The sequence below is a fragment of the Nuphar pumila genome, chromosome 5 (genome assembly GCF_984573655.1).
Source record: "Nuphar pumila chromosome 5, dmNupPumi1.hap1.1, whole genome shotgun sequence".
Classification (NCBI taxonomy): Eukaryota; Viridiplantae; Streptophyta; class Magnoliopsida; order Nymphaeales; family Nymphaeaceae; genus Nuphar; species Nuphar pumila.
In genome coordinates this window covers 32,552,134-32,566,705 of record NC_143253.1, presented here as the reverse complement: position 1 = coordinate 32,566,705, position 14,572 = coordinate 32,552,134, and the positions used below count along the sequence as shown (strand labels likewise).

Genomic DNA, 14,572 nt, shown 5'->3' with positions numbered 1-14,572 from the left:
TCTCACACAACCCACCACCACTCTTTTCTATCTTCATACTGCTCCTCCTCCTCCTCCTCCTGCTGTACCATCATCAAAAAGAAAAAAACAAAGAACCCATGACCACCAGCACCACCATAGAAATGGAGAATTCTGAGGCTCAAGAGTACATCTACCGCTCGAAACTCCCCGATATCGACATACCGAACCACCTCCCCCTCCACACTTACTGCTTCCAGAACCTCGAAGCCGTCCGCGACAGACCCTGCATCATCGACGGAGCCACGGAACGAATCTACACCCACGGAGAGGTCGAGCTCACGGCCCGCCGCGTCGCTGCGGGGCTCGACAAGCTCGGCATCCAGCAGCGCGACGTGATCATGCTGCTGCTTCCCAACTCTCCCGAGTTCGCGTTCGTCTTCTTGGGCGCGAGCTTCCGCGGCGCCACCGCCACGACGGCGAACCCGTTCTACACGGCTGAGGAGATCGCAAGGCAGGCGCGGGCGAGCAGGGCTCGGCTGGTGGTGACGCAGTCGGCGCACGCGGAGAAGCTGAGGGAGCTGAGGGAGAAGGACGGGGTAAGGGTGGTGTGTGTGGACGAGGGGGAAATGCCGGAGGGGTGCCTGCACGTGTCGTGTCTGACGGAGGCGAACGAGGGGGAGATGCCGGAGGTGGAGGTGGTGCCGGAGGAGGACGTGGTGGCGCTGCCGTACTCTTCGGGGACGATGGGGCTGCCGAAGGGGGTGATGCTGACACACCGGGGGATGGTGACGAGCGTGGCGCAGCACGTGGACGGGGAGAACCCGAACATGCACCTGAGGGAGGGGGACGTGGTGCTGTGCGTGCTGCCGCTATTCCACATCTACGCGCTGACGTCGGTGCTTCTGGGTACGGTGAGGTCGGGGGCGGCGGTGCTTGTGATGAGGAGGTTCGAGGTAGGGGCGCTGATGGGGCTGGTGGAGAGGCACCGGGTGACGGTGGCGTCTCTGGTGCCACCCATCGTGCTGGCGCTCGTCAAGAGCCCCGACGTCGATCGCTACGACTTGTCGTCCATACGGAGGGTGGTGTCCGGGGCGGCGCCCATGGGGAAGAAGCTCGAGGACGCCCTCCGCGCCAGGATCCCCAACATCACACTCGGCCAGGTCAGTTTTGCTGAATGAAACCTACTTTCTCTCGCTTTCTCTCATGGTTACTAATACAGTGACACGGACACGAGTCCACGAGGAAGTGGCTGCGAGATAGATCATCTCCTGTATAGCTATGCGATGAGAGGTCATACTGCGGGGCAGTTTATATGTGCACCCCCCGAACACGCACTGTAGCTACAGTGCGTGTTCGGGGGTTGCGATGCTGGGTTTTGAAAACCACATCTAAATCTATCTTTAGTGCGAGACTGAAGCTAGCTTTGCACTAAAGAATGTGCATCCGTTGGTTGGTTTTGAACTTGTGCTGTTCTTTCAGGACAGAGCCGTTCACAAATCTCCCCCGCCAACTACGCGGAGTCTTATTAGTTATTTCAAAGACTTTTATAACGCGGTTTTTACGCAAGAGCCTCCAGAAAAGGCGTTTCATGCGAAACACACTTTCCTGTGCTTCTCCATTTGGAGCGGACCCGGTTTCCACACTAAATGAACGTTTCTCATCAAAAAGCATGGGACCAGTCTCTACTTTTCATCCACAGTGTTCGTTTCAGCGACCATGGATAAGAGAACCATTTTCACGGCGAAACATTTGGGAGTGAAACAAACAACCCTTTAAGGTTATATATAGGAACCTCACCGAGAACCGGGGTCGGGCCTGCCTCCCTGCAAGGCAAAACTCCGGGTTGAGGACACAACCACCAAGCCTTACTTGCCAACCATGTAAAAGTAACAGCAGCCCTATGTAGCAGTGGGGTTCGATCCTGGGCTTCAGCTTGACACAGAACACCGCTTACCACATGGGTGGTGGTTTTTAACAGCCTATTGATTGCTTTTTAGATAATGATATTTGGAAGTTTTAGACATTTTTTCCAGTAACAACTGAATCTAAAGCATGTTTTTAGTTAAAAAAAAATCTGAAACACATATTTAGGAAGTAATTAGGTGTATAACAAACACCTCAACTATGTCTTTCTACTGGACAGCAAGGCACTATCAATAAGACTAGGGATGTAATCAGGTCCTAATCGGTTTGGGATGAGATGAAATTAGATAAAACCAAACTCGGAACTGACTAGCTTAAAACCCAACATTTACACTTAATTGGGATGGGGTTTTTAATGAGGTTCTGGGTTTTGTGGGATTCTGGTTCGGGTTTGAATGTAAAACTCAAAACCAAATCTGAATCCGATTATGAATGGGTTACTACATTTCCTACCAAACCCGAGTAAATGGATTACCTGATCCAAACCCTTTCTGTTTACATTCCTAAACAAGACCAAATATTTATTACAATTAAGCTTAACACCTAACGTTTGGTCCGAGTGCGTGTGTGCGCACACCTGTATGATGATGATGATGTAAATTGATGAGAGAAAATACATGGGCAGGGGTACGGAATGACGGAGGCAGGTGCACTGTCAATGTGCTTGGCCTTTGCAAAGGAGCCCTTCAACATCAAGTCTGGTTCGTGTGGGACGGTCATAAGGAACGCGGAGATGAAGATAATTGACACAGAAACCGGAGCATCCCTACCTCATAATCAAGCAGGGGAGATTTGCATCAGAGGTGCCCAAATAATGAAAGGTAATAATTCAAACAAGCCATTTTTAATTTAAAAAATAATAATACTGTCCTAAAATGGTGGTGTGCTTTTTGAAATACTTAGAAAGAAATTTTCTCATATTCAAAATTTTGATTTTTAAATTTTTAGGATATTTTTACCCATCTATAAATATAGCACCACCGTCACAACTCTTAAACCATGAATGTCTGGCATAGGTAGGAGGACATTCACAAATACAGTACAACCCTTACAACCCATGGTATTGGGAAGGTAGTACTGTATTTGTGAATGTCCTCAAAATGTAGATACCTCTTTTAACTAAAATGTCTTCACATTTACCAACATCTTCTTATCTATGCTTTATGTGACTTTAATAAATGGAAACCCCCACATTTTGGGCACCATCGCAACTAATGGTTGCCAATGTTGCGGGCCTCTTACTTAGTATATGCAAAAGTATGTAAAGCTAAAAAAAATCTTTAACAGCACTTATAAAGCGTTGTTAGAGGCCCTTTGCCTTTTAATGTGTGCCATACATTTTGAAGGCATGATTGTAATCGGTTGGATCAAATTAAAGGATAAGGTTCATGTGAAGTTGCTGCAAAAAGAGGGAACCATAATTATTGCCACATGGGCCTATTATTGGATGGAAGTTGAAAACTGATGTTTTGTCCTGATTTTTTGGACAAAAACCTGGTGAAAGTAAACATAGAAGGGTGTATATAAAAGTTTGAAAAGATTATATATAAACAAAAGAATATATATATATATATATATATATATATCACGACTAAAAAAAATTGTATATCACACAATATATTAATTCAAGGCTCAAGCAATAAGTATCAGTGCTTTTAATCTTTTAAAAGAAGTACCCCATTTTTGCATCATATTTTCTAAAAAACAATTTTTTTTTTTTAAGTCCAAATCTGTAGAGACTCAACTAAACATTCCCTTAGTAGCAAAGCATGGCTCAGAATGTGGATCTGACTTGGCTCACTTTGGTCTGACTGGCTAGGTTATCTCAATGATCCGGAGGCAACAGCGAGAACGATAGACAAAGACGGATGGCTACACACAGGTGACATTGGATACATTGATGATGATGAGGAGCTATTCATTGTGGACCGGCTCAAGGAGCTCATCAAGTACAAAGGGTTTCAGGTTGCCCCTGCCGAGCTCGAAGCTCTGCTCATCACGCATCCGGCCATCGCCGATGCTGCCGTCGTCCAGTAAGTATCCTGGAAAAGTACAAATTACTAACATGCCCCTCATTGTGTGGACCGGAACTTAATTGGATACAGGTTCATGCACACATTCTGCCTTAAGTCAGTGCAACAACTGACCCAGATCCAGATTGAGTAAGGTATTTGAAATCGATCCGTGCTGGAGGGCAGAGAGGTTGGATAGAGTCAGGTCTTGGTTAATCTGAATCTGAATCCAAACTAGATCTGATAAAGATGAGTAGAATACGGATCTATTTATATCTGTGGAAACTGGATCCAGTACAAATTTGTGAGAAGCATGGGTTTTACAAGTAGAAAGGACAAACGGTTCAGATTTGATCTGGACCTTAGCACAGATCAGATGCAAAATTTAAATCCAAGTCTGTGCTTGAACCCTAAAATCCAATCACTACAGAAATTCAAATTGGGATGATATTTTAAGATCCACATCTGAAGATAGTGTTTTGGATGTGGATCAAAGGCCAAACAAGATCTGGTCCAGTTACACCTACAGATGTAGGTCCAATTGGAATGTCAACTGTTCAGATCCTGATTGGGTATCTGACTGAACCGAAATCTGTATCGTCCAATTCAGTAAAGGAAGCTACATCTGATTATAACCAATGGGATTCGGATCCAGGTTTTCCTCATTTACATCCGAAATAGAATTTTTAATTTGAGTACTTCTAAATCCAACAAGATCATGATTATAGCTAAATCCAGATTAGTAAGGTGGTTCTTAAAAGGTATAGAGTTGGATATGGGCTCAGATCGACGGTTACAGGTCGGACCCAGCCTAGAAGGAGTCCACATATGGAATTGGGGGCATGTTGGTCATTATTGGAAGCTGGAGGGCTTTGAGAGAGGCTTTTTATGGGGGTATTATGATCATTTAAATTTCACGTCCGTTTTGATTTTTTGCAGGATGGAAGACGAATTAGCGGGAGAGATTCCGGTGGCCTTCGTTGTGAAATCCAACGGCTCAGATATCACCGAGGATGACGTCAAGGCATTCGTGGCTAAGCAGGTGAGAGATCTAACGACCAGAAAATTTTGTAAGATGTCGACAATTATGCCCTTGCCCGTGTCCTGAAATATGCACATATACCATCTCTCCCTTCCCCAATATACGGGGACGTCTATGGATTTGGATGCAATTCGGCCAGCGTTCTGACCTGGGACCGAATAGGATCCGATCCATATCCAATCCATTGCATCCCTATCTACAATCCACGCTTATCGGACATGGCCGCTTTGAGTCAACCTTGGATCATTGAACTACGACACTGGTTCAAGTTTGCTCAAAAGAGCATGATGTACAATCGGATCAAAGCTTTGTTGTGGCAAAGAGCTCCTGGATTTGTCCCAAACTCCAAGTGACTAAGTTTCGAATCAGGTCACTGGGTCCGGATCTAACTCTCACTATCCATTTGACAAGGTAGCATTAGGATTCATGATCAACTCTAAAATCACTGTGCAGTGAAATAATAATAATATATGTTGATAACTTGACGTATAAATTTAAATGTACCTGCATCCTGGTCATGTTCCTGAAAGATTGGTCTGATTATGTCTCAGTAGACCATGGCCCAAAAGTTATTAGCATTTGAGAAGCCCAGGCAGAAAATCACGCAGAAAAATGACAAAAAAAGGGGTGTATATGTGTGTGTGGGCGCATGCTCTCGTGCATGTATATGTGTGTGTGTGTGTGTGTGTGTGTGTGTGTGTTTAGTTAAACAACTCTGTTGTGGATGCAGGTGGTGTTCTACAAAAAGATACATAAGGTTTTCTTCCTACAAGCTATCCCGAAGGCTCCATCAGGGAAAATTCTAAGGAAAGATTTGCGAGCAAAATTAGCAACCGCAAGCCCACAATGAGTGGCTCATTTACTGCTAATGTCACCCTGTGATCTGAAGCCAGGAGGTCATCTGCTAAATTTGTGATTCATGATGAGGATGCAATTGACTGCAAATTTAGTGTAATTATCCATAAGTTTTTATATGAAATAAGAGCTTTTATTTATGCAGTGTGATTTGGCATGGGAGGGTTTAGGGGATTGAGAAGTGTGGTTATCGAGTGGGCATTTGATTCACGGACAGGCCTGGACAAGGACACCATGTCCTGTCTTGTCCGCAGACATCACTTTTTTTTCTTTTTCTTTGTTTTGTTTTTTTTTTCAAAAGCGTTCGGGGTGTCATTTCCTCCTCTATTCCAGGGGATGGGCAAAACTCTCCTTAACACGAAAAATCGTCTCAGAGGGATGTTTTTTTTTCAGTGTCCCGCTAGTTCGTGTGTCGTGTGTTTGCATGGGCGCATCCACGCATTGCGCCGACGGTGGACACCACCATCTGCACAATCAAATGCGCCCTGAAAGGGCTTATCCACATATTCTCTAAGAAAAAAAAAACTGACAATTGTGGGGTAATAATAACCTTTTCAACGGTGCTCATTTTTTTAGATAACAATTGTTTAGTGCATATATAGGCCTATCTTAGGGATACAATTGGTTCACACAACCTTCCAAAGCATAAATTCATGATGCATGGAAACAACTGATATGCCTTAAATGATGACAAATGAGAGTACTCGACCAAGACCAAGGCCAATGTTGTCAGTATCGGTTGGTATCTACCTAGTGTATCGGCAGAAAATCGATACACATCACCCTGAATCGGCTATTTGTTAATAAATTTTAAAAATACTTAAAATTATTTTTTTAATACTATTTTAATAGCTTTAACATGTGTCACTTCTGATTGTCACTTAGTATTTTTTTATTATTATTTGGTCAATTCAGGATGATTCACTTGAGTATCGATATCAGCTGATTCAGCTGAATCGTTGGACAAACGATACACAGCCCATACCGATACTGACAACATTCCTCTAGGCGTGGGCATAAACATAAGAAAAAGTAAATGCATTTGATGAGCCATTGAGAGTGTTTGCCCTCTAAATGAAATAGAGTTGATGATGTAACCGATCAGCTTGTGACTCGGTTTGGTTGGCTCATCACAAACTCATTCATTATTGGTTCATATAACCATGTGCAGCTCCTTTAGCTTAAATGAGTCAAAGCTGAACACATGCTATTCGTCTCAGAGTGTATAGGTATATATATTTTGTGTAATATATAAAGAGAAGGTATATATATATATATATATATGTAAATGGTAACTAAAATATGTTTATCAACCAAATATGTTTATTGGTATGAACCAAGTTTTTCATAGGTTTTTTTACGACTAGGGATGGCAGTGGACCGGGGCGGGGCGGGGGACAAGGTCTCCACCCCCGCCCCGCCTCTAAAATGTAACCTTCATCCCCGGTCCACCCCCGTGACGGGGGAGACTTTGGAGCTCCACCCCCGCCCCGTCTCAACATTCTAATCCCCACCCCCGCCCCGTCCCCGTCCCTGTCCCCGTCCCATCCCCATCCCGTCCCGTCCCGTCCCTTCCCCGTTTGTCAAATTGCATCTCATCAAGCTGTTATCACAACAACTCGGATATCTGGTTAAAAGGGAAATGACCCTTATGATGCAGTATCAGAATAAGGGGCAATACGTGAAAATATATGTATACTGGAATAGAAAAAACCAAAGTGTTTCTGGAATCTGAACCCAGCTGATTGAACCATTTGCAAGGTTGTGCCCCAAGATGGTTATCCAGCATATAAAACAACAGACTTCGAAAATATAAAGCATAAACAACATTTTACTGAAATAATTGCACCATGATAAACAGAACCAGAATTCTGATTATGATCTTAATGCTCTAAAAAGATAGGCCAAACTAAGAATAAACATTAATTTAATAAGATGCAAGTCTGTAACCAGCTCAGAAAAACTAATGTTAATAAAGGGAGTACCAAGTGAAACTTTCCCAATAATATCTAGTACATTTTCAGCACATTTTCTGGTGTATGTGAACTTCCAATTCATGCACGTCAGCACCACAATGACTATCTTATTCAGTTATTCCTATGTCAAACCATGCCTCCCATTGAATAGCAAACACGATAGAGAATAAGCAGATGCTACTGAAGCATTAGTGTATATGGTTAACGCCCAGTTTTAGCACGCTTCATCCCAGAGCTGTTAAAGGGAGAGACACTGGGACTCATGTGCGGGCTCTCCTCTCTAAGAGTGCCATTCAGCAAAGCCAGTTCTCTCAATTGTTGCTTCTTGTAGACTTGTAGTAGTGAAAGGATTCATCCTATGAACAAGTAAATGAATATACAAATCAATACAAAAAATACAGCAGCAGCACCACACACACACACACACACACACACACACATATATATATATATATATATATGGAGAGAGAGAGAGAGAGTTGCAGAAAACAGTATGAAGAAATTGAACTAGGTATGTGACTCATCCTAAGACTAAATATCTGTCACAATATAAAAAGCTGCAATATGTGCACCACCTGTAGGTACATGCAATCAAGTTTTTGTTTTGGTAGGTTAGAGAGAAGGCAAGTGCAAGACTGCAAGTATTCAGTGTGCCACAGGCCCACAATGTTACATTGCTTCTTTCAAAAAATAGACCAAAAGGAAAGAAAAACTTTCATTGAAAAACAAACAGCAGGAGGCTGACAAGTATACAGCAAGTCTTAGAAATTGGGATGTAAATAGTTCAGATTCGGGTCGGATGTAGCCAATGCCAGATCCAACTAACCAGGCATTGGCTAATGTGAGTTGGATTTGGATTTAGATGGAGAAAATTGCCAGCACGAAAAAAGAGCAATAGTAAAAATAATGCTATGCAAGTGAAATTACTTTCTGGTGACTGAGGGTGAATACTGCAGCACTAATGGCCAGTTTGTAGTTGGATTTTCAGCATTTGGTAGTAGTTCAACACATCAATTATGGAGCATTTTTGTACAAAAGGATGCTAGTCACTTTGAGATATTTGAGGATATACTTACGATTTTTTAATATTTTTGGATATTTGGGTTATTTCCCTTTTTAAAAATAATAAGATGAACATCAAACAAACCTTATGCAATAGACATCAATTAAGAAACATTTCCTCCTCGAAAGCAATAACAAGACAAAAAGACAGAATTCAAAATAGTGCAAGCCATATCAAAATATAAATATAGCAAGGAAAACTCATCTGAAAGCAGCACAACCTAGAAAAACTCACATGATTTTGAGTGGCTTGATTGAACCATTGTTATCACTTCCAAATTAAGTTTCTTTCCTTCAATCCCCCCGTCACCCCAAGGTAAATGGAAACTCCCCAAATGTGCCATCCATTTTCAAAATCGGCCAAAGTGGCTGCAAACCTAATGTATCAGCAAAATTCTGATGATACACCCCCAAGACCATGTTGTGGCCATAGTTACCAAAGAAGTGAGTACAAAACGATGCATGAAGAATGAAACCAGCAGCAACTGTTTAAGAAATGCTTAATGCATGAAGCTTGAAGCGTGAAGCGACTAGCAAAAAGTGAGAGTGAGTAGGAAGTAAAATAAAAAAAATGATCCTACACTGGACGGTGTTCTACAATCTATATTGCTATATTTTGAACCTAGGAACAACAGTAGATAGAATGATTCTTGTAATAAATATATTTTCAATTTATTAGAATGTTGCAACAGAATTACATGAACGAGTGTGATCAAGTATTACATTACCTGCATTGAGCAACAATCTTCCCTTTCCCCATCTTCAAGTCATTTCTTACAACCAAGACCTGTGGAATAGTCAAATGCACTATATCATTAGCTGCAATACAACATTAAGTGATTTTGTTGAACATCAAAGAATTACCATTAGCTCATTAAACTCTAAATATCATCAGCATTGATAGCATTTGTATCTTCTACTTCACTTTCCTATGAACCAAACAAAATAGATTTTGTTAACAAGTAATAGTAGCAGATAAAAGAAGTGAGTAAAAGAATAAAATTTACCACATCCATATCTTCTAAGAATGTGTAACATTGTGGATCCTTCGATGATGATGAACCTATAAATAAAAAAATAATGCATTAGTTATACATTATAACATAAGCATTCACTAATTATAAAAAAATGAACTTTCATTACCTCGTGCTTCAGCCCACAACCAATTTTGAGAGCACATCAAAGCCTCTATTATAGTTGGAAGAAGTTTACTACGATGTGGACTGATCACCCTTCCACCTGTACTAAAAGCAGACTCTGAAGCAACTGAGGAGACAGGAATGGCAAATATATCCTTTGCAATCATTTATAGAAGAGGATACTTGGGACCACTTGACTTCCAAAATGATAGTATATCAAAATCTGGAGTTCTTGGCATCATCCCATCTTCTAAGTAATGTTCCAATTCTGATCTCCCACATGCTTTTTCAATATCTTTAGATTGTATAAACTTATCAAAGTCAGAAAGATCATCAATTAGTGGACATTTGGATCCAATACTTGATTGAGGAGGAGGAGGAAAAAGTTCAGGTTCATTGGAGTTGTTTTCTTGTTTTTCATATTCACTAATCAACTCCACACAAAGATTCTTAATCCTCATAATTTCATTTAAAGCCTCATTGTCTCCATAAATCTTCTTGTAATAATATTCCAACATGCTCAACTTGTATCTTGGATCTAAAACAGTGGCCACTCCCATAATACCATGGATCACACTCCAATACTTATTAAATTTTTCTAGCATTCTAAGCGCCATGTTTTTCACCACATCTTTTGGATCAATTAGCCACTTAGTCATCTCAACTCTAATCCCACAAATAGTTGGAAAGTAGGCATTTGCTGTAGGATACTTTGTACCTGAAAATAATTCTATTGCACGATGAAATAACTCTAATTTCTCACAATTGTCTTGTGCCACCTCCCAATCCTCTTTCGTCAGACAATGCTTGTAGTGGAGATCTCGATATGTCAAACGAGTAAAAACATCTTTATAAAGCAAAGCAGTTTGAAGCATGATAAAAGTTGAGTTCCATCGAGTTTTAACATCAAGAGCAAGTTTTTTGGTAATTGAAATATGCATTTGATGAGCAGACTCTTCAAATCTTTGTATTCTCATGGGAGATGATGTCCAATAAGCAACACTATCACGAATTCTTTCAATTCTTTCCCCAATCACAGTCAAACCATCTTGGACAATCAAGTTGAGAATATGGGCACAACAACGCATATGAAACAACCGTCCATGTAATATTAATGAACCAAATGGAAGTTTATCCAATAAAATATCTACAACTGCATCATTAGTGGTGCAATTATCCATCGTCAAACTTATCAACTTTCTATCAAGGTTCCACTCAAACAAACAATTCATCAAACACTCAACAAGAACTTCTTTGGTATGTCGATAAGGTACATATAAAAACCTGAACATAATTTAATAAGGTGATTAAATATTGATATTGCAAAAACATGTTAGTAAGAATTAAAAAAAAATGATTGACATTTGACAAGTACCTTATGATTCGACTTTGCAATCTCCAAGAATTATCAATGAAGTGTGCAGTGATAGCCATGTATCCCTTCTTTTGATTGGAAGATGTCCACATGTCTGTAGTGATGGCAATTCTACTCTTAGTTTTTTCCAACAATTTTATTGTCTTGTCTCGTTCCACATTATAAATTTTGTGAATATCTTTCTTTACAGTGTTTCGAGTAATCATTTTGAACAAGGGTTGAAGAGTATTAGAATATTTTCTAAACCCATAATGATCAACCATACTAAGAGGATATTCATGTAGAATAATCATCATAGCAAGATCCCTTCTTCCAGCATCTTGAACAAATTGCCAATTCTCTATAGTTTTTTCGGCATTCACTGTAGCATTGTTTGTAGCCAAAATATATTGCTTCATATTTTTATGCTTAAGCCTAGGACAGATCTTAATATGATCATGCAAATGAGTAGTTCCAGCCTTGGCACCACCAGCAAGACATTTATGACAATGATTGCACTCTGACTTATCCTTTCCACTAATCTTTTTCCTAGTGAAATGTTTCCATACAACTGATTTATGCCTACTTGTCTGTTCAAGTGCAAATCTACCTGAATCAGTTGATTGATCTTCATTATCTTCCATTGAAACATGGTTGCTATCAACTGGTGTAACCAGAGCTTGAGACATACTATGTGAACTGGAAGGTTGAGAACTTAATTTATTGGTTAATGGTTCTTCCTCTTCCATATCAAATTACTGGCCACCAACTTATAGATCTACAAAACATTCACAAAAAAGAGACTATCAACAAATTTTCAGATTGATATGAACTTTAATTGAGCATTTTATACAGAAACAGAAACAACTTGAACCAACCGAAACCAACCAAAATTGAAATGCAAGAAACAAACAGAAACAGTAACAACTTGAACAAATATGACCAATATGGAAAAGAAAATAGTAATTTGATAATCCAATATGGCACTGTTAGACATCAATATGGCATTGAATTATATGCATGTCTACTTGCAAAATTAATCCGGTTATACCAGCCTGCAACACACACCCCACTCCCCATCCAATTGAAAGAATAGCCTGAACTAAGATTCTGAACAAAGCAATATCATTGATGAAATTGTCATTTAAAAAAAAAGAACAAGAACCATTCTATTCCAGTAAGCTCTTTTTTTCACCTACAAGATTGCAAGTGCAAAGATTTCCATAGCTACCCAACAACCAACGGATGAAATCACACACAAAAAAAGTACTATTGAAAAATTCTTTGTCTGCAAGGGAAATAAATCTCCTGCTCAAAGCAACCCATTCAAATCGCTTTGAGTCACACCATCATGACATATGCCATAAATATTATGCACGAAGACAACCAAATACACAACAAACCAACAATCATAAAACAATGGAAATCAGCCGAATTTTCAATCTTAACATAGAATTCCAAGATTGATTCATCCATCCATCAGACAAAAAAATGATAAATCAAAACATGAGTTAGTGTTTTGATTCATCCATGAGAAATGTGTGCCCTTCCTCCCTTCTTCTCCTTTCCCCCAGTTTATACTTCTTCATGTGTTTTTCATTGAGAAACTTGTACAAATTTCAGATGACGAAAATTCACGGCACCATCAAGGCACAGATGCTACATTGGTGACGGAGAATTCTCTGCTTGAGTTTATTTTCTCTTTAAGAATGGGCAACCATTGATAGCGGGTAATACCAATGATGCAAGATTCCAAGAACAGTTCGGATCAGGGCCAGGCCTCGGTCCAAGCTCTGGAACTTGCCTTCTCAAGGTGGAAGGAATAAACCCAAGTTTCATCAAGTCCTTGGTCAGAGCTGCTGCAGCTCTCTATAGAACCGACCCATGGAAGAGGTTTAGGCCCGGCCATATGTTCGATGTCAGGGTGGGCAAGGACACCGACTGGTCCGGCAGAAAGCAGTTGTTCCCCTCCCCTGTGTTCTAGTTCATCGGAGGTGAAGGGGGCAATCTCGGCTTCAACATGTTCAGGTCAGAGCAGGATGCTCTCAAGATGACGGGCTCTAGAGAAACCATCCCCGTCCCAAATGTTGACCTTCTTAGAGTGACTTTTGAACCCGAGTCCTTGATGTTCCCAGCAAACCGCAGGATGATAGCATCACTGTCCGCCCCCCTTGCCTTCATCCACATCAAACGACTCTTCAGAAATCAAAAAAATGCATGGAGAACGAAACGATATCACAAGACTAAGAGAAGAGAAGCAAAGAAACAGGAAGACGGTGAGGAGAGGGGTCGGCGACAACGCTGCTCCGACGATGCAAGGCTACAGACGGGGAAAGGAAAAAGAAAAGAGGGAGGAGATGGCACCACAGAGGAGGCTCACGGCAGTGGCACAAGGCAGCGGCAGAGATGGAAGGAGGGAGAGAATCGATCGTGTCGGCCAACGGTGGTCGGTGTCGGCAAACGGTGATCGGCGACGGCAAACGGTGGTCGGCGACGGCCCGGCTCCAATGATAATGTGGATGGGGAAGGGGAAGAGGCGACGACCCGGCTCGGTGGCTCCAGGGTTAGGAAATTAGGGAAGGGAGTTAGGGTTAGTAAACATGTAGAAAAATATAAAGGGCTGGGGGGTGGGGATGGGGCGGGGCCGGGACGGGGATGGGCCGGGGGCGGGGCGGGGTGGGGCCGGTGCGGGGATGGGGCGGGGCGGGGGAACGTGCTAGTCCATCCCCGCCTCCACCCCCGGACGGGGATGGATTTTAACCTTCGTCCCCGCCTCCATCCCCGTTACATACCCTCCATCCCCGGTCCAAACGGGGCGGGGCGGGGCCCCGCTTTCCCCCGGTCCACTGCCATCCCTATTTACGACTTTTGGATCATCCCAATTACGATGTATAAGAAAGATCCTTTAAGGGTTGAAAATCAACGGCTTAGAATTTTCATAAATATTTAAGAATAAAAAATAACATTTGTTGATTCGATTACGATGATCCAACAGTCAGTTCCTAGCAAATGGACCATGTTGAATGCATCTTCAAGGTTAGATTTGCAAAAAAAAAAAAAAATATAAAAATCTGGATTCACACCAGCAAACATATTTGATTTGTAAACATATTCTAGTTTGGACTTAATTTGCCCAATTTTGGTTGGTATATATATATAAGAATACACTATAGTTTGGACTTACTTTGTCCTATTTTCCATTGTCCTAATTGGGATATGATTAGGAATCACAGAAGCGAAGTCAGGAT

At 41.4% G+C, this 14,572-nt stretch overlaps 1 protein-coding gene across 1 annotated transcript; it reads left to right on the top strand.

The window, feature by feature from the left end:
• Nucleotides 1–5,937, top strand: LOC149837311 (4-coumarate--CoA ligase 1-like). Its single transcript, XM_090005953.1, has 5 exons — nt 1–1,121; nt 2,510–2,705; nt 3,704–3,917; nt 4,836–4,938; nt 5,669–5,937. Exons 1-5 carry the CDS (start codon nt 99–101, stop codon nt 5,786–5,788), a joined length of 1,656 nt encoding a protein of 551 aa, XP_089862079.1. The 5' UTR covers nt 1–98; the 3' UTR covers nt 5,789–5,937.
• Nucleotides 5,938–14,572: the final 8,635 nt, after the last annotated feature.

Bases quoted from the DNA above. Each gene is read 5' to 3' on its own strand.
- LOC149837311 (XM_090005953.1), top strand. From the start codon at position 99: ATGACCACCAGCACCACCATAGAAATGGAGAATTCTGAGGCTCAAGAG. The intron at 2,706-3,703 runs GTAATAATTCAA...CTGACTGGCTAG, and splicing joins AGGTGCCCAAATAATGAAAG to GTTATCTCAATGATCCGGAG. The intron at 4,939-5,668 runs GTGAGAGATCTA...TTGTGGATGCAG, and splicing joins AGGCATTCGTGGCTAAGCAG to GTGGTGTTCTACAAAAAGAT.